The 20,751-nt window shown below is 37.7% G+C and overlaps 1 protein-coding gene across 3 annotated transcripts in view; it reads right to left on the reverse strand.

Moving 5' to 3' along the window:
* Nucleotides 1-5,456: 5,456 nt before the first annotated feature.
* Kif18a (kinesin family member 18A) overlaps nucleotides 5,457-20,751 on the reverse strand; it is a 67,301-nt gene continuing 52,006 nt past the window's right edge. For 2 of the 3 annotated variants that reach the window (XM_008851170.3, XM_029555105.1), the window contains 4 exons: nucleotides 11,974-12,412; nucleotides 11,173-11,277; nucleotides 7,225-7,334; nucleotides 5,457-6,120 (listed from right to left, as the gene is read on the reverse strand). In XM_008851170.3, coding sequence (XP_008849392.1) covers nucleotides 6,038-6,120; nucleotides 7,225-7,334; nucleotides 11,173-11,277; nucleotides 11,974-12,412 — 737 coding nt within the window. In that variant the 3' untranslated portion in view covers nucleotides 5,457-6,037. The other variant, XM_029555108.1, reaches the window with a different exon arrangement.

Genomic DNA, 20,751 nt, shown 5'->3' on the forward strand with positions numbered 1-20,751 from the left:
GAAGAACGATGGTTAGGAGAATAAATTTGTGGAATTTTCTAAGATGTGAAGAGAGTAATGTATTTGGTAACATAAAAATGGAAAAGTGACAGTGCTCATCAGTGTAAGATAAGCACAGATAAGTTAGCAGAGAGACAAGTTTGAGGATATGTATTGAGTCATGTAGAACATTTTGGGGTCGCTTGTGCATGGGGAGTGATGTAATTTAGAAACTCAGAAAACAACATGTGAAGTCTTGATATCAAACTCTCTCTCAATGAAGATGTAGAGCAAAAGCGAGCAGGTAGGGTTTAAGTGATCATCATAGTGCAAATATATTCCTTTTGCAGGCCAGGTAAGGTGGTACAGGACAGGCCTGTAATTCCCAATACTCAGGATCTGAAGCAGGATTCCTGGAATTTTGAGGCCAACTTACTAATAGTGAGTCCTGATCTAGCCTGGGCTACAGTATGAGATACTGTCTCAAAACATTAAAAAGGAAAACAAATAAACCCCTTTCCCATATTTAAACTGAAAAAAAGTTTGAGCTGAGGTCACTTGAAGTAACATTTTAGCACCTGACAGTAAAGTGGTTATTGGTTTCCAGAGATAGCCTTTGTGTAAGATTCTCTTCCATCAGTAGGTACTAACTGGAGACTCAAAAAATTCACTTGTCCCCAAACTGAATGAGGACATGCAGGATACAGGTTGTGACCTTTCAGCTTTACTTTGAGTAGATTAATGTTTTTTTAACCTGATGGAATTCAGAGTAGGAGCACACTGGGAACAAAAGCACATCTTCAGATAGCATGTGTAGTTAAGAATTAGCTGGATGGTGTGGCTACACACCAGCGGCAGAAGCAAGCAGGCATGCGCAAGGTCTTGGATTTGATCTCCAGCACGTGTGTGCAGGCATGAATACACACACACGCATGCACACACACACACACACACACACACACACACACATCACTGAGCAAAACACAAAGTGTGGAGTGTGCGGGGTGGGTGGGAGTTGAACCTACACTCAGAATTGTTATTGAGAAGGGTTACTATTTTTATAAAAACAGGCTATGATTTTGAAAGAGCCATATGATGAAAAGTGCCTTGTAAGGCTAGCTGCAATGGCAGCACTCAGGAGGCAGACAGGATTGCTGCAGATTGGAGGCTAGTCTGGCCTACGGTGTAAGACCTTGCCTTGCTTCCTCCTCTGCCTCCTCCCAAAGAAAAGTGCCCTGCAGAGATTAAAAAAAAAAAATTCAGAAGGGATGACGAATGAGGCAGTGGACACAATATTTTTGTCTAAAGTACCGATCATAGATTTTCCATTATGTCATTAACCTGCATATCAAACATCTTTCATCTTCTGTTCTAGTTTGTTTCTCCACTGCTGTAACAACCAACTCTGACCAATACCAACTTGGGGAGGAAAGGTTTATTTGGCTTACAACTTCCAGGTCACAGTTCATCAGGGAGCCCAAGGTAGGGACTCAGGACAGGAACCCGAAGGCTGGAACTGGAGCACAGACCATGGAGGAACCCTGCTTACTGGCCTGCTCCCCTCGCCCTTGATCAACCTTTCTTAAACAATATAGGCCCACAATGGGTTGGGCTTCTCACATCACTCAGTAATCAAGAAGATGCCTCATAGACATGGCCACAGGCCAGGCCAATGGAAGCAACTCACCAATTCAGCCTCCATCTACTGAGGTGTGTCAAGTTAACCAGTACAACTGACCCCTTGTCAACTTGATACACAAACACATCACTATTAAACCACAACCTTTCCATTTCTTGTCCCCAAGATATGTTAATATTAATATCACAACATAAGACAGTACAACCTTAAAAGTGCCACAGTCCTTAAGAAATCCAAACACTTAAAAGTTCATAGTCTCTTTTAAAAGTCTTTTAACTGTGGGCTCCTGTAAAATCCAAAACAAGTACTGTCAAAAGGGAAGAACTGGGCACACCTAAGGAAAACCCAAGTCCAGCAAAGTAGCTCAAGGCTGGACATCTGCGATTCACTCACGATCTTCTGGGCTCCAAAAGGTTCTGGCAGCTCCACTTCTCTGACTCTGCCATCCACAGCACACACAACCCATCTCCCAGACCCAGGCTGGCTCCATTCCATACCTGCTGCTGCCCTTGGTGGTCATCCCATGGTCCTGTTATCCCCAAAAAGCTGGGGTCTCCACTGAAAATGAGGTTGCACCTTTACCAATGGCCTCTTCTGGCCTCTGGGGTGCAAAGCCTCAGCTACTTGTGACCCCTTCACGCTTTTTAACTCCAGAACCATACAGGAGACTCTTACACATTACCAAGTCCTGCTTCCAGCTTGAGATGGAGGCTTGGGTCCCCCTCTGGCCCATAGCTTCTGCGCTGACCCTGAGGAAATACTTCCCAGATTATGCCACAGTGATGCTGGGCTCTTGTTACAGCTGATTTTTTAGCCCCAGCTAACTAGCATCAAATTGTCCCAGTAAAGCAAAGGATTCACTTCAGTGGCTCTGGTCTCTTCATAACGAGAGCCTATTCTTCAGCCCCAGCTGACCAGAAACTACAGATTCTCAATTCAAAATATTGCACAAACAGCCCTGATAGTCTCTGCTTCCTTTTGAAGCTTCACAAGCAAGGCCTCTATCGTCCACAACTCTTTCAGCATAACTATTCCAAGTCCCACAGCAACAAACTAAGCATTCAATGGCTTTTCCAGCCCAAAGTTCCAAATGTTTCCACAACCCTCCGCAAAATATCAAGGTCAGGTCTATCACAGAAATACCCCATGATCAATCCTGGTACCAATTTCTGTTCTAGTTTGCCTTCAATTGACATTGACAAAACACTCTGACCAATACCAACTCGGGGAGGAAAGGGTTTATTCAGTTCACATCTCCCAGGTCACAGTTCATCAGGGAGCGAGCCAGTAAGCAGGGTTCTTCACGGCCTGTGCTTCAACTCCTGCCTCCAGGTTCCTGCCCCGAATTCCTACCTTGGGCTCCCTGATGAACAGCTTGAGTTGGAAAGAACTGGGTATTCTTTCTCAATTGGATTTTATTTACTTATTTCTTTTAGAATTTCATATATGGAATATTGTCTATTATTTCCATCCCTCTCAATCCCCCTCCAAAGGCTTTGTCTAAATTTTTATTGCTACATATAAATTCAGAAAATACAGACATAAATGCACCGAGTTTATTAAGTGGTGCTCCTGTGTACCTGTATCTGGGGCTGTCCATTTGGGATTAGATAACCTCTCAGGGTGCTAGTTGCTGGAGAAAAATTATTCTTCCTCACTCCCTCAGCATCCATTGTCTGTAGCTCTTCATCTTGAGGTGTGAACCCATGACACTCCCCCTGTTCACCTTGGCATGTCAACTGGTTTAGTCAATATGATCTCATTAGACTATCATCCTGTGGAGACTTCATTGGTGTAGTTTCCCTATCATATCCAGAATACAGTAACTAGCAACAGGTATTTTGTCCCTCTGGTTCTTAACATTCTTTGTTGATTAGATGTTCCTGAGTCTTGGGTGCCAAGGTTGCATTATCTGAGTTTCAGTATTTCAGTCACTTGTTTTCTGCATTTGAGTAGTTGTGGGACATTGTGAGTGTCCATCTGCTGCAAAAAGCTTCTTTAATGAGACAGTTGTCTGTAAATATAAGGATAGGTATTTAGAATACAGTAAGAAACTTGTCTAGAGAAGTGACAGAAGTATGTTCTTTAGGGTCTATTATCTCTCCAACCATGTATACTTGGCTGTTTACAGTACCATGCATAACTTTCCTCCCACTGAGCAATTAGACAGCTGTTGATTACCCCCAACATAAAAGTGCCACTACCACACTAATAGTTTGCTGGGCTGGTCATTTTTGTGGTTCATAGACTTTACAGCTGGGTAGGATCCTTGATTGGTTTTTCTCTCTTAACAGGATGCGTATCTTCTGATACTGTAAGAGCTAGTTTTTGGCAGGCAGACTTCCTGGTCAGTTCCAGCTCAACTGCTTTAAGTTCTATGTCTGAAGTATGTTCTGTCTTCAGCAATAAACTCTTACCTTCAAATTCTAGGAGGCAATCAAGGGCTGTAGCCTGTATTATTTTGGGAGTCTTTTCGACTATTCTGACCACCAACTCAAAGGGAGGTTCCCTTGCCTGGCACAATGATTTTTGTTACACAGTGATAATCTATACACTCACGTATATATGAGTGAGGCCAGGTTTAGATGGAGCTATACACCTGTACTCCCTCCCTTCCTCCTCTCTCTCTCTCTCTCTCTCTCTCTCTCTCTCTCTCTCTCTCTCTCTCTGTTTAGATGGATCCACAACAGAATTTTATCAGTACTTCAAAGAACTACAACCAATGCTACATAAATTATTCAAAAAGAGAAACAGAGGGAAAACTCATTATATGAAGCCAGCATTACTCTAATACCAAGACCAGGTAAAAACCACCACAATAAAAAAATTACAGGTGAATACCCCTAATGAATATAGATGCAAAAACTCTTAATAAATCTTCAAACCACATACAGACAACATATCAAAAAGATTAACCACCATGATCAAGTTGGTTTTATTCCAGAGATGTAGGAATACTTCAATATATGTAAGTCACTAAATATAATAAATCATATAAATGGACCTAAAGACAATAATCACATGATGTATCTCAGTACATGCAGAAAAGGCCTTTGACAAAATCCAACATACTTTCATGATAAAAATCCTAGAGGGAATTGGACTGAAGGGTACATACCTCAATATAATTAAGGCTACATACAACAAACTACAGTCAACATCATTCTAAATGGAGAAAAACTGGAAGCAGTCCCATTAAAATCAGGAACTAGACAGGGCTGTCTGCTATTCTCACTCCTTTGTAATACAGTACTTGAAACTCGACTATAGCAGTAAGAGAAGAGAAGGAAATTAAAGGGGTATGAGCTGGAAAAGCCACTTATTCCTCTTTGCAGGCGGGAGATGAGATCTCAAAAATTCCACCCGAAAACTAGAAGTTTTTAACACTTTCAGCAAAGTGGCAGGATACAAAATCAATTAACAAAAACCAGTAGCCTTTCTATATACCAATACTGAGCAGTGAGAGAAAGATCACAGAAACACTTCTTCCTATTCTCAATTAGATTTTAAATATAACAACTGTTTGGTTTGGTGTGAAGATCCCTTGGAGACACAAACTTAAAAGTGCATTAAGCTAAATATTTGTTTTCAGCACAAACACAGGCTAAATAAGATAAACGAACAAGTTTAGGTAATTAAGTTGCAGTTCTGTGTAATCCCTACAGTGACACGAATGATTAAAATGTTTCCCCACTACTCATTATTAGCAAGAAACCTATGGATTATTTTCAAATTTGGTCCTGGTATATGCATCTTGATCTAATATGAAATACCAATTTATGACATTCATGATTATATAAAATTACAGAGTACATACAGAGCAATCACGACAGGAAAATCAGTCTTTAAAATTTGCATCTTTAATACATCAAGTAATCAGGAAAAAAATACTAGAATTTTATTCATGACAGGCATTTAAACAATATTTACAACTTCATGGACACATACATCTACATTTTCACACTGAGGTTTTAGAAAAGAAAATCACATGCACAAGTAAAACAATGTATTAACATACACTAGAATTCCAAATTCATCTTGGGCCATAATTTTATGACTTTCTAAAGTTTTCTTATTTTTGAAAATTATAAGAGAAATTTAATCCATTATTTTAAAAAAATGTCCTACTCAAGTTGTGGTGTATATGTAGTAAAATTAAACTGATTCTATGCTGACTTAGGGATTTTCAAAAGTAGCAAATATTTTAGAAACATGAAACATAACCTCTGCTGAAATTTTATTTAAAATACAAAAGTTTCATTATTAATTTGCTGAACATGTCTGAGTAAACAGTTTCAGGTGGCTTTCTTTCAGACTTCAAGCACTTCTGAGAGGACCCTGGCAAACACTTGCAAAGGACAGCAACACTTCGAAAAGCAGAGCATCAATTTCATTTTTTCTCCTTCATTTCTAAGTGACTCATCGCAAATTTTCTTTTGAAACATTTCTTGCAAATTTTCTAACTGTCCTTGAATTTATTTTGTAGATGTTTCTTTTATAGCCTGAAGAAATAAAGATGCACATAAGCAAATAAATTATCATTCAAAGAGCTTTCTTGTTCATTGATTTATAACAATTTGCTGACAAAAGTTTACTATTGGAATTCATAGTTAATTAACACGATTTGAAATACAACAACAAGGAAACAATATCTTTGGTTTAAAAGTTGTTAATTTCGTCTCTCCATGCTGTAACTGATGTTTTAGTAAGCATGTGTGCAAAGATACCAAGAGCAGTCAGTGAAGAGAATACTTCACTTTTTTTCCATCTTCTTGAAAAGAGAATTTTTTTTTCAGTGTATATTTACTGAATTTTTGTGCATTTCATACAATAGACCCCCTTATCTGCACCCTCCTATATATAGCCCACCCAAAGGATTTTGTGCATTCTGTCATGTATGTTAAGGCCTATCACATCAAGTTTTTGTACCCAGATGTCCCTCAATGTGAGTTCATCCACTGGAACCTGTTCAGCCTATCTTGTGTCATTCCCTTAAAGATCAAGTCTCTCCTACCCAGCAGTAATCAACTGCTAATAGTTCCTTGGCTTAGGCTGGGGCTTCTTGCACATTTCTCCTGGTCTATGCTGAGTTTTTGTCTAGACTGAGTTTGTATGGATGTTGTACATGTTGTCACCACTGCTGTAAGTTCACATGAGCAAGTGCCCAGGGGCCTGGAGGACTCTGTTTCCTTATGGTCATGCAACACCCCTGGCGTTTATCATCTTTCCACCTCCCTCTTCCACAATGGTCTTGAGCTCTGGGTGGGTGAGGTTTAGTATGAGTTCTAGCCAATGACACACACACTGCGGTCTCTTATTCTCTACATTTTGGCCAGTTGTGGCCATCTGTGTTCATTGCCCTCTGTTATACGAAGAAACTTTACTGCTGAGAGTTCAGAGATGCATTTGCATTCTCTCTACCCACTATTCCACCATGTTCCATGAGCCTTATGTATAGAGATTCTGTTGTAGATCTGTCACTTAGGGCTGGATATCTCACAGGCACATAATTCTCTGTGTGTTGACCAGTTGTAGAATTCTGTAAGTCTCCATCTTTGATGAGTAGTGACTGGTATGTAAATATCAGATTAAGAGTGCATACATACCCACTGTTGGTCTGCTTTCTTGTAAAAACTTATCATTTGAATTATCCTGTCGAATGCGTTTGGCAAATCCATGATTTTCTTCAGCAATTAACGGAGTATTTGATGTAGAACTTGTGGGGAAAAGTTTTCATTTTAGTTAAAGAATTAAAGAAAAACTTTGATTTGTGTCCTATATTGTAAGGATAAAAGAAATGAAATACAGAGATAATAGTTGTGAAACCCACAGAAGTGAAGGCATTAAGAACACTGTTGCCCCCACCCCCAAATCCACTTGTAAGTTAGATAAAATGATGTGGGGGCACACGGCCATTGTTCTACAGAATATTTCCAGCATGTTCTGCTGGAGACACGAGTGCTGTTTGCTATTCACAGTGTGGAGTAAGTCAAAAGGATAAAAATATAAGTTCTTGTTACTGTGTCAAAACGGTATGCTCCTGTAAGGCTAGATCAAAAATTAAAAATACCGTTAAGATAAAATCCAATATTCCCAATTCCATTAGATAAAATTCACTTTAGTATTCAGAGGTTTTAATTTATTTTAGAGGAAATAAAAAGTTATGAAAGATAGAACACAGATGGAAACTTCCTGTCTTTACACTTTAAAATCACTTTAGAAGATACACACCCCTAGATATGTATATAAAAGCTGCTAAGTGGAAAATACCAGAGTTTATTACTTTCAAGCTCATGTAGCTTTAATTGGGGAAAAGGAAGATTAAAAAAAGTAATTATGTACATTTCTAGCATTAATCTCCTTTAACCTCAGTTAATGGCAGGATCTAATTATTAATACCAGAGGGAATGTAACAGAGTCGTAACTAATAGTCCATGAATAGTCAAGTCGCTTCCTTTTTGTGCTCTTTAAAGTTATTTTCCAGTATCAGTTTCTCATGTGGTAGTCCTTTAACTCAACTAGAACCACAAATACAGTTTACATACTTAGGTGTTTCTGAAAAACTGAATGTTTGATAATGACCACGTTTACATTTTAAAATCATTCTTAGTATAAACATTTGCCACATTTTAATAAACATAACTAATTTTAGTAAACACATGATACCAGTAAAGACCTAGAATACTTACCCTGGCCCACTTAGCATCATTTGAAGACCATCAGTGGGTCCCTGAAATCTGAGAGAGTACTAAACCTAATGCACGCTACATTTTTTTCTAAGCTTTCACGTTTTGTTTAAAGGAAGCAGATTATTGCTTGTTTGGTATATCTAACGTGCCAGCATCATTGCTCTTTTGGGCTTGGGAATGTATTAAGTAAAATAAGTGTTGTTTAAACACCAAGCACTGCCCATTCTGTAACAGTTGTTCCTTTAACAAACATGGCTACTAAGTGGATCACAGCAGGTAGTGAGTTGGCATAGGCATACTGGATAAAGGGATGATTGATGTACGATGGTAAGAGACAACACAAAGATCATCAGACCTCTCAGAATGGTATGCAACAAAATTTTACACTGTTAATTTTTGGAAATTTCCAATTATGATTTTCAAACTTTGGTTGACTACAGGTAACTGAAATCAGAGTGCAAAACCATGGGTCAGAGGTACAACTATATATACATGTATAAACGTCAAAGATAGCAAGAGACTTTCAGGAAAAACCAATCCATGAGCACAGAATCTATCTACATGTTTCAAGGCTCTGCTATATTGTGTTTTGGAGGAGCAAGAAACAATTCTAAACTTACTTATGGGAAGACACTCTATGAAGTGTTAACTATGCAATTTGTAAATTTGTGTCCATGGCAGAAAACAGGAAATTTAGTTAGCTTTAACTGCTATACTTTATTAATATAGCAAAGAAAAAAAGGGTAGAAAAAGTCAGATCATTTTCTATTTACTCAGTATACTTGTGACTGTACGCACTGCATGTCACATAACTCAGGACACTGTATTAGTTCTGTTTGTGGTTTGCAGTACTTCTTAAGTCTGTAATTTAATCTGTTTTGTAAGTTTTAAAAAATTATTTGCCCTCATCTTAAAATACTGTTTTTTCCTATTTCCTTATTCCCTTCTGAGTGAAAATACCCATTTCTACACAAACACAGTTCCATGCTCAAGTCCCCACTCTTATCTCTGCTGACTTTCTGCCCCTTCCTCTACTTTAGACTTTTCCCCACCCTCTACCTTCCAGCTTACTAATACTCTTTCCCTGGACAAATCTGTTAAATTGATTTATTACATTTTAAATTTCAGTAGTCTATCTTTTTAGTTCTAGTATATCTATTTGATTAATTTTTAACAAAATACAGTTCTTTGGCAAATTTTTTATCTTATCTACTCTGTGACTCATCATTAAAGTTATTTCCAGAGATATCAAATTTCCTTTTGGAAGAAGGTAAATATCACCTGAATCCAGGAAAAGACTGAGTTGGTCTAAGATCTGTTTCAGGCTTTTATAAGCCAGTTTATTTCTAGTTTATCCTACTGCTGGGGCATAACACTTTAAAGATTTCAAATAAAATTCTGGGGTATTTAATAGGCCTTCTTCCATATGACTTTTGTTCCCCATTTTTTGGGAGGGTAGGGACAGGGTATTACTGAGGAGTCCTGACTGGCCTAGAACTCGCTCGCTATGCAGACATAAAGCTGGCCTCAAACTCAAAGAAGTCCACATGCCTCTGCCTCTCGATATGCTGAGATTAAAGGAATGTTCCTCACCTGGCCCTCATGGCTTTTGAACTTCAAGCCTGTGCTCCAGTTCCACCAGAATCTCAAACTCTGTTTAATACTGTACCCTCCTGGAAGCCACTTTCAGCTTGTTTTCTTACTCAACTGAGCTGAGAAGTTGGCAAACCTTTGACTCGGGTCCCTAGCCCAGTGAGAAGTGCTAATCACTTCTGCTTCTATTTTTTGTTTGGCCTCTGGCCTTATCCCAGGAACTGTTAAGCTCTAAATGGAAAAAAAAAGAGGCAAAGTCAAGTCAGACTTCTATGTCATGCTTGTGCTTTCCTGGGTCTTATACTCCAAGTCCTGGCTGCCTTGGTCCTTCTTGAGAGCCTCCAATAAGCTGCTGGCTGTATTATATCCAGCTTTTACATTCGAAGACAACTGTAACTGCTCTTGCTGGGTGGCTTGTTCTGATCGAAGTTATAGTGTCACAGCAAGAAACAGCAGACGCCTCATTTCATTACAGTTTATTTATGCATCAAAATCTATTAAGACAATAAGAAGTCTAGGGGCAAAGAAACTCAGTAATGTTTAAAAGGACAAATAGCTAAATGAGTAAAAAACTGCCACCAGAAGACGTTAAAATCAAGTGACATTTTGGAAGCTAGATTTTTCAATTTATTTTTAATAATCTAAAAGATGGAATACTTTATGTAAATTTCAAATGAAATTCTTGGGCTTCATCAAGGTCTCTTGTCAATAACATAAATCCAGTGTTTCGTTCAGAGTGACTTAGCACAGATGTGATTTAATAGGAAGTGATAGTCTAACAATAATAAAAAAAAAAGGCATGGGAAATGAAAGCATAAAGATGGTTGTTCTAGTTTGTTTCTCCATTGCTATGAGGAAACACTCTGACCAATACCAACTTGGGGAGAAAAAGGGTTTATTCAGCTTATCTCCTGGTCACACAGTTCATCACTGAGGAAGCCCAAGGTAAGAACTCATGGCAGGAACCAGAAGGCAGGAGCTGGAGCACAGGCCATGGAGGAACGCTGCTTACTGGCTTGCTCCCCTGCTCAACTTGCCTTCTTATATAACAAAGGCCTACCTGCACATGGGTGGCATCACCTACAGTGGGCTGGGCCCTCCCACATCACTCAATAATGAAGACGATGCCCCACAGACATGGCCACAGGCCAGTCCAATGGAGGCAATTCACTAATTAAGGCTTTCTCTACCCAGGTGTGTCAAGTTGACAACTAAAGCTATCCAGCACAATGGCCTTACACAAAGATCAAAGCAGTTTGCAGTTAATCATACCTTGTCAACTTCCGCCTCCTCTTGGCAGCGGCAGTCAATGCCATGTAGGATGGCAGGACACTTGATACAGGCAAAGAATCCTTAGCTGAGAATGAAGGGTCAAGCCTGCACATTAAACAGAGACAAATAAAACAACATTTTAATCTATACTGCACAGAGAAAAGTAATTTGCACTCCTGTAATTAGTAAACCATTTGAAGTCTTACTTTTTTATCCTATAAGAAATTCCCTCAATTGCCATGAGGAGTTTTTCTCTTTTTAGAGCACCACAGGCAGAGATGCTGTGGAGACATTTCTGCATTCCTAATAGCAAAGAAAAGTTGAGGCATTTTTCTTGCCATATTTAGATTGGATGTGGTTATGTAGTTGAATGTTTGCTTGGATGACATACAATCAACCATAAAGAGATGTAACTGAGTGGGCTGACACTGATAAACAATAGATGGTAAACCATGGGCATTCTTTTAGTGAAGCACTGCTAAAGGCATGGCCATCCTTCAATGATGATTATGCTATGTAACTTCAGTGTATGAAGAACAAACTTCTTAGTGTTTTCCAGCTTAATGAAGGTCAATTCACTTAGGTTATCAAATTTATGATTTTAAAACACTGCTAGGGGATTCATACTCAACGAAGACTCAATATGAATGAGACACTTTTCTAATGAAGATGTAACACTTGACATGAAATCGACCCCCGAAATAGATAAAAGAAAAGGGAGTTAAGGAAGTTAATAATTTAAGGACTATGGGAAAAAACAAAACAAAACCCAAATGAACCATAAAGTGCTCCTTTTTGTACCTTTGTAAACTGTTTCTGTTGTCTGATACTGAATCCTGTTCAGGTAGTTTACTCTGTAGGCTCCGGATGTCTTCACATACAGTAAATGTACAGTCCAAATCCTCTTGTTTAGAGTTTGTTTTCCTTTTAAAAGGAGAATCTACTTCACACAACATTTTCAGAGAATTGTCATTGTTTATGTTTGAGTTGTTGGCCTGAAAACTTGCCGCATGTGATGAAGGTCTTAAGGCTGGAGACAGATTTTGGAAAGGCTTTCTGCAGTCCTCTGGAGTATACGTAATAGGCTGAAGTTCTTTGCTTAGAGAATCATCAAGTTGAATACTTTCTGACAGTGTAGACTTCTGAGTACGTTTTACTTTTAGGGGTGAAGGCATTAATTTTCTCCGGGTTCGTTTTTGTGGAGACATTTTAAACAAGTTAGGTTCACTTGAGGATGTGCCTATTCGAAAATATTAAAAAGTTCAATAATATTGTCTCAAAAGGCAATCCAATAATCCTAATAGTGTCCAGAGGCTCTATAACATAAATTTGATTTTAAAACAGTAGTATCAATAGATTTATAAGTATAGCCACCTTAAGATACTAAGTAATCACAAAACCAAATATCCAATCGGTTCTAACAATGCACAAGGAATTTCCAGCTTTCATGGTAGACCTGGGACTAAGATATAGTATTTAACATTTGTATATATAGAGATTAATACTTATACTATTATAAAATATCACCAGCTTATTAGTACTACTTAAGCGCAAGTCTTGTCTAGGTAAACAAGAATGGCAATAACCAAAAAAAAAAAAAACCCAGTTAAAGAATTGCATCTGTTATGGGGCCAGGTAGATAGGCATTTCAGTTGACTGTATTTTATCATTTAGCATACATAGCTAATCAATTTGCAAACATTAGATTTAATATTAAAGATAAACGAATATAGAATTGAAGAGTCTAGAGTATTTTAAATCTTGCCACTCAACCAAAGTGGATCTTCCAAATGTTAATAGGGCACCGATTTTGATGATCTTTCTTCAGCCTTATCCTACAACTTTCTGCAGCTCTTTGAAATTATGTATTATCTCTCCAATATCGTTACTCTCCTTTTCCTCCATTCAGTAATTATCTATGCTTCTTTAAGGAGCAGTATGTGACCATATTAATCCATATTTTCTCTTTTTTCTAACTATCCCTTTACTACTGGTACTATCATTTCAGTTAGTGTGTCTCAAATAACTAGTCTTTTAAAACCCTTTTCATTTTCCTTTGTATTTGTCAACTCCTCTAAGAACTATAATTCAAAAAATACTTATAGCTTTAAAATTGTGATTATACCATCTTTTAATTAAAGACTTTTAGTAATCTTTAATAGAAACATGCTAGGGCAATTTTTGGTGCTGGATCCCAAATTAAGAAACAAACTGTCCTGTTACAATTTCAAAGTGTGAATTCTCAAAGTACTCAACATGCTTTCATCATTTAATAAAAGAGGGTGAGAAACATTTGTATACTTAAAGTCCAAAACAACAAATTAACAATACATGTAACAGTATGCTTCATCACCTCTGACATGCTTATCTTACACTTGCTATTCTGCCCACCAGATTCTGATGAACCTCAAAGGGCCTGACATGAAGTGCCTTAGCTTGGCATACACTGCTCATGAGGAAAAAATTCCATCAATACTTTTAATTATAAATAAAAACTCTGAATTGATTAGCTAATATCACTTAATACTAAAAGCAGCGCAGTGCGTATTTCAGTAAGGTGATTCAGGATTCCAGCAAAGTTAAAAAATACATGTATAGCAATTACCAATAGTACATGGATTATTCTTATGATGACAGCTGACAACAGGCTCTGCTATGGGTAGGTTGTCAATTACCCTCTAGGAAATACAATTTAAAAACAGGAAGAAAAAATGATCTCTAGTCTACCAAGGAATTTTACTTTTCTGAGAACTAGATAAATGAGATCTAGATCTTAAAATAATTTTCCACTCTCTTTAACATGACATTTGTCAAATTTTCCATTACCAGATATTTTTATACTAATGCTGCAGTGTAAAGACAGTTACTTTTCTTCACTGTGCTGCTACCACCAATTTGGTGGCTAATAATAGCTAGAAGATTAACTTCTTTTCCCATGAGAGGCACAGGGGTATAGAAGACAGAAAACTATACTGAGGAAGGAGAACTGAATTGGGAGTCAGGAGACTTGAATTCTATTTCTGGTTTCACCAAAGACTCACTGAGCGACCTTGGGCAACTCAGTGAGTTAAGCAGTGTAGGCATTAATACCCCTCTGAAAAATGGGGATACTACCTTTTTATGGACAGGGGATTTTCTAGGATTAAATGATAGGAATATTTGGGGTTCACAAAAGGCTCTAGAAATTAAAAAAAAATGCCCAATTGATAGTACTACAACTCTCAAAAAGTGGTCATTTACATTCCAGTAGTCTATCAATAATGAATTCAGTTATCTCTAAAATAATACATTTCAAACAATGGGTTTCAATGGACGGATAGAAGGTTTCTTAAAACTGATCATAAATTGTGATATAAGCTAAATGTATTGTTGAAATAAGCACTTAAGTGCTATTTGCTATGCAGGTTTTACAACAATATCCAAATACTACACAAAATGGGACATGAAATCTCTAGAGATAAAGATGTCCACAGTCACTACTTCTCTTGTACTTATCTAGAAAGAATACTCTCTGGAGTGGTGACCTGGCAAATGGAGGCCCATGTTGTCCCTATTGCTAGTAAGAGTATGAAACGAGTCTACCATAAGACACCAAAAAACTTGTTAACTGTCTTCTGGGCACTGTAAACATGAACTCAACATCTAATTTCTTATGACCTTACTAACAACTGCTCAAGGAAAGAAATAGTAATGTCATAATGGTTTATCTTTAGTTAGCTATAATTCTGAGTTCTTAAATGATAAGCTGTAGGAGAGACATGGAGATGCAGTAGTTAACATGGATTCACAAACTTACTGTTTTATTTGGCTTGGAAGAGATGCTGTGAATATATAACATGGACAAAATAAAAATCTTTTTATTCTATCAATTTTGTTAAATTCATGTAAAATAATAAGGTAGATAGTTAATTTAGAACCACCTAGGTTGACTAGTTCATAAGAAAAGTTTAGGAGGTAATAAAAGTAAAATCAGTATTTAAACACTTCCACAAAAGTTAAACACTCAAGGTGGTGTAACTAAATATATAAGGATGACCCGACTTAATGAAAACTAAAAACACGTAATAACTTTGAATCTGATTTCTAGAATATACAGTATTATTCTTTAGCTAAAAAGTACAGCAAATGTAAAATAAAAGGTTAGGTTTACCATAGAGTTTATAGGTTGTAAGAACTACTGAAAATGCTATACTCATGTCGATAGAAGGGAACTGCTGTACTTTTCCATTCAGAAGGGTGTACAGTAAATTTCCAGAAGATCTGGCTTTAGGTAAATACACCTAATTCAGCCTGGGATAGTACTATTTACCAAGCGGAGACAACGCTATTATCAAGAAGTTTTCAGTCTTAAAGAATACAGAAGTGATAAAGAAGGAACCTGGAGGCAGATTATATTCCTTTAGACAGTTCCCATAAAATAAGCCTAGAAAGGTGGTATATGCCTATAATTCTAGTATGCAAGAGGCTAAGGCAGAAGAGAGTTCAAGTCCAGCCTAGGCTATGTGGCAGGTGCCTGTGCATAAACAAACAAGTAAACAAACAAATATGCAGTGGAGTTGGCATGGCAAGATGAAACAGGAAAATGAGTAACAAGCCTGCTGCTACAACTCACATGAAAAACGACATCAACATGGATAAGATAGAGATGTAGAATGATGTGCCAGAATAAAATTGTATGAAAACCATATATAGTAAATCCATAACACATTTAATGGTGTGTGTGTGTGTGTGTGTGTGTGTGTGTGTGTGTGTGTGTATGTTATCTATCATAAAGAACAAACATGAGTTCAAAGAAGTGAACAGTCACTTCTGGTTATCAATGGTATAACAGCATTCAGAGACTACACAAAACAGAACCACAAAATCTCAAGGGATAAAGACACTCTAAAAATACACCCAACATACCAGACCCCACTCCTGCTCAAGTCTTATATCAAATGGTGTTACACTTCCCTGCAATGGACTTAATTTTTCTTTCTGGCTGAATAAAACATCATTTTGTATATAAATACTGCAATTCCTTTCATTTGTTGATGGACATAGGATGATACCATAATTTGGCTATTCTGAGTACTGCAGGGATAAATATAGGTGAGGCATCTCTTGTATGATGACTTTAATTACTCAGTATATGCTAACGAGTGGCACAGTGAGACAGATCACAGAGCAGCTTTATTTTTTGTTTTCTGAAACATCTATACTATTTTCCATGGTAACTGGACCACTTTACATGCTCAATAAGTGTCTAAAGGTTCTTGTCCCCTCATATCCTCATCAGTATTTGTTTTCTTGATGATTACCATTCTGACTGAGGTCAGCATTTCCATATAACACATGCATATCCTTCCACATACTCTAAATCATCTCTAGGTTATTTATAGTAGAATGAAAATACCATGCAAATGGGATCTGTTTTGTCATCCTCTTCCTACTACTCATCAGGCTGAGGTCCTGTTTTCTACTGAAGAGCTCTGATCAAAGGAACTATAGGAATTGTGAATTTGCTTCCTTCCCTCTTTAACAATAGAAACTCTGGGATTTCTTATTCAGAGACGTGTACACCATTATCACGATGAGGCAGAAGAAAGCCAAGAAGGGGAGAAAAGACAAGTGTGGAGGATGCTAGAATGAATAGTAGATAACAAGCTTTTGAAAATGAACTTTGCTTCCTCCGAGGTAGTTGTACAAAGACCAAAGGTAGGAGAAAAGTGAGGCTGGTAGAATGTCAGGAATGAGCACCCCTTAAAGTTAGGTAGTTGACTTTCTTTGAAAATATCAAACTAACAGATTTCCTTTTATAGACAGACATACTATGGTTTCAGATACAAAGACTAAGCGTTCTACCCCTAACATCTTGTTAATTACTGCATTCAGTACTTTAAAAAGAAGTCAATGCATTTTAATCCATGTTTATTGAAGCATGGAAATACAAAACATAGTCTTATAAGGAACTTAGATTTCTCCTCTTCCCACCACCTCCACCACCATACTGGTGAATGAACCAAGGGCTTTGCATATCTAGGCAAGCTTTCTACACTGACTTGTATCTTTAGCCCTTCCCATACCCTCCCCTGCTTTGAGACAGGATCTTACTAAGTTGCCCTGGGTAGTCTTGAACTTGCTCTGTAGTTCAGGCAGACTTTGAATTAGTGATTTTCCTGCCTCAGATTCTTAAGTAGCTCAGATTACATGCCTGTACCACCAGGCCTTGAATCTTGGTGTGCGTGCGTGTGTGTGTGTGTGTGTGTGTGTGTGTGTGTGTGTGTGTGTGTGTGCATGTATGAATATATATTAGAATCTTTTCTATCTGCTAGGGGAAATTAGAAGGCACTGAAAACTTTTTCACTAGAAGCAGCAGTATTTGTTCAACTTCTTTTTGCACTGTCTCACTAGACAAACATATACAGTATAGGAGATAAATTACACTTTGCAAAAGGCAGATGATTTACTGAAGATAAGAAGCTGGGTAGTGGTACCTAACCTCCATCCAGATTACCTTTAAAACCACCATATGATAAACGCAAGAGAAAATGGTTTTGAGGTGGTGGTGGTGATGGGAGAATAGTGTCATCTATATACCAGAACTTCTGACAGCTTTCTGAAGGATACTGTGTGGTGAGACTGCAGTAAAGGAAGGCATGAAAGAATGTGATATGTTGTCGTCTGTACCATTCATCCTTTTGTGCTATCTGAGTTAAAGTCCCTTAAAGTAGAACTAGCAGGTAAGTGGGGATGGTGGAGAAAGGGAGCCAAGGCTACGGGATGTAGGAGAATGGTATTAGCTGGTGACAAACAGTATTAGAGGATATAGTCCTAACCCAACTATCTCACACAGAAAGGAACACTTAACAGAAAATGTCATTCTGTGGCACATCTTCCCATGACTGGTCCTACTTGTGGAAGGTATGCTCTTGGGGAAAGGCACAGTTCCTACATGAAGTATCCATGGCTCTTGCTCCTTTTGCACAATTCCTGATCTTGGATCTGTGAACACATTATTTTTCTCCTTCATTTTTTTGGGCTGGGGTGAGGGTAGAGAAGTACTATCACCATGCTGTCCAAGCTCATACTGAATTAATGGATTCAAATGATCATCGTGCCTCAGTCTCCTGAGTGGCTGGGACTATAGGAATGTAACTCTTTGCCCAACTTTTTCTCCTTAATAAGTAGAAGCACTAACAACCTCAGCAGACCTGCAAGAGGAAAATATAAAGGAACGGAGGAGTTGGCATGTAAACTTAGTTGCTATGATAATTTAGACACTTAGTTCTGTAGTATTACAAAATGCTGTGTCTTTATAGGGGAGAATTAAATCAATTAATGGCTACCTGAAACACAGAATGTTCACAATTTCACTGTTACTTAAAACCATCTTTCATGAATTTGATATATGGGAAATGCCTGCTAAATGAAGTGGTATCTAAATTTTGTAAATATCATAGTCTCAATTTTGACAAAACAAAGCAAAAAATAATAAAAAACAAATCAAGGCATAGACAAACTCCACAAGCAAGAAGGGGGAAAGTCTTAGAAAATAGCAGAAGGAAATATGGCACAGTGTGTCAATATATTACATTATAGCTGATAAATGACTAATAAACATACACCCAAAATCATAAGCAGTTTAAAATCTCCAAAACAACAAACAAATCCCAGGAGAGCTGCCTGAGAAAGAAGCCAACTGGTAAGAAACATGCCCTTTTCAAGTCTCAGTCACTGGAAGCATGAGGTTATATACACATGGTGCAGGTAAACCAGGAGAATCAGTTGAAAGACTGTATAAAGAAGCTGGACCCTGAGATTCATCATGTGTGATCTCCATCTTAATTATCTACCTCACCAGGTGACTTTGTTATCCTATTTCAAAGACACATGGTTTTATTCTCTGGTTTTATTCTCTGGACAGGTTGCAGACTTGGGGCTAATTGTACAACTAACAAGAGGCTGAGGACATTTCTTAATTTTTCTTATCCAACTCTAAAGAGTTCTACTTAAAGACCAGCTTACCTAAGAAATTGAAGAGTTCTAAGTGAAATATAAAAATGATAAAGACCCATATAATAACAGCTGCAGGCCCTCTCAAATTTACTAGTTTTTTAGAGATCACTATAAAGAAAAGTTTTGTTTAATGATGCTAACAAGCCTTTGTTCTTATCAGTAATAGTTCAGGAAGAGTTCAGAAATATCTGAATGAAGATTTAGGGGATCGTCTATAAAACTGAGAAGGCTCATTTTAGAATAAAAGTGGCTAGTCTATTCTTGAGTTATGGCTAGAGATTATCACTTCTAAAAGTGATATTTTAAGTCCATAAATAGACTTAAAAAGGAAGATACACAAAAATATTTTCTGGGACCATCAAGGTTGAAAAGTCTCTGAAGACTTTTAACATAAACTCTAAATGCAAGCACTGAAACAATGAACATCATAATGAAAATAGAATTAATTTGCCCGACCCAGTAAACTATATTTCCTTAGTGGTCATAAAAATTATGAAGGAGCTGGAGAGATTACTCAGTGGTTATGAGTGCTTGCTGCTCATCCAAAGGAGCTGGGTGGGTTCAGTTCCCAGCATGCATGCCAGAGGCTGACAGCAGCCATGTCACTACAGTTCCAGGGGATCCGACACCTTCTGTCCTCTGTGGATATTGTATGACATGGGTGCAATACACTCATATACATAAAATAGATTATTTATGCATATGAGAGAACTTGCAATATATACTCACTTCTTAAACATGATCCTGCTAAAATAATTAGGTGGAACAAGAAAAAATAAGCTAAATCTTCATATCTCAAAAATAGAAAGTGTTAATGCCTAAATATAAATCTTGAATCAAAGCATACCGATTAGAAACATTAGGTATCAAATGTTTAAGTCCTACAGTAAATATTCCAATGCAAGAGAAAAAAAGGAATGATGGTAAAATGCTAAGATTTTAAGATTTATCTTTTAATTACGTGTATGTGTATAGGTATGTGCATGGGAGTGCAGGTTCCCACAGTAGCCAGAAGAGGGCAGTAGATGCCCCAGAGCAGTAGATGCCCCAGAGCTAGAGTCACAGGTTCTTTTTTTTTTTTTTGATAGGGTCTCCCTGTGGCTCCAGCTGTCCTGGATCTTACAGAAATCTGTCTGCCTCTGCCTCTCAAGTGCTAGGATGAAAGGTGTATGCCACCATGCTGAGTAAATTACAGATAAGATACCTGTCTTAGGAGCTGGGTACCAAACTCATGTCCACTGAAAGAACAGTACATGTGATCTTAACCTCTGAGCCACCTGTTTAAGCCCCCAAATAAAAATGTTTTAAGTGAGAAACAAAAACAAAAAACTCAAACAGCTCAAACTTAAGAACAACCTTCCTAACCAACCCTAAATCGCCAACAAAACAAAATCAAGAACAAAAACTAAAAGGCTCCAGCAACATAAACCCTCACTGATTTTGACATTTCTAAACCATGGGGATTATGTAGTTTAGAAATCCATCTATCCATCCATCCATCCACCCCCCTCATATATATATTTTTTTACTCAATTTCTTGTTTAAAGAGGCAGTCTATCTAACTGCAGACCACCAGAAAAG

The sequence above is a fragment of the Nannospalax galili genome, unplaced genomic scaffold, assembly GCF_000622305.1.
Source record: "Nannospalax galili isolate Female #2095 unplaced genomic scaffold, S.galili_v1.0 scaffold11, whole genome shotgun sequence".
Taxonomy (NCBI): domain Eukaryota; kingdom Metazoa; phylum Chordata; class Mammalia; order Rodentia; family Spalacidae; genus Nannospalax; species Nannospalax galili.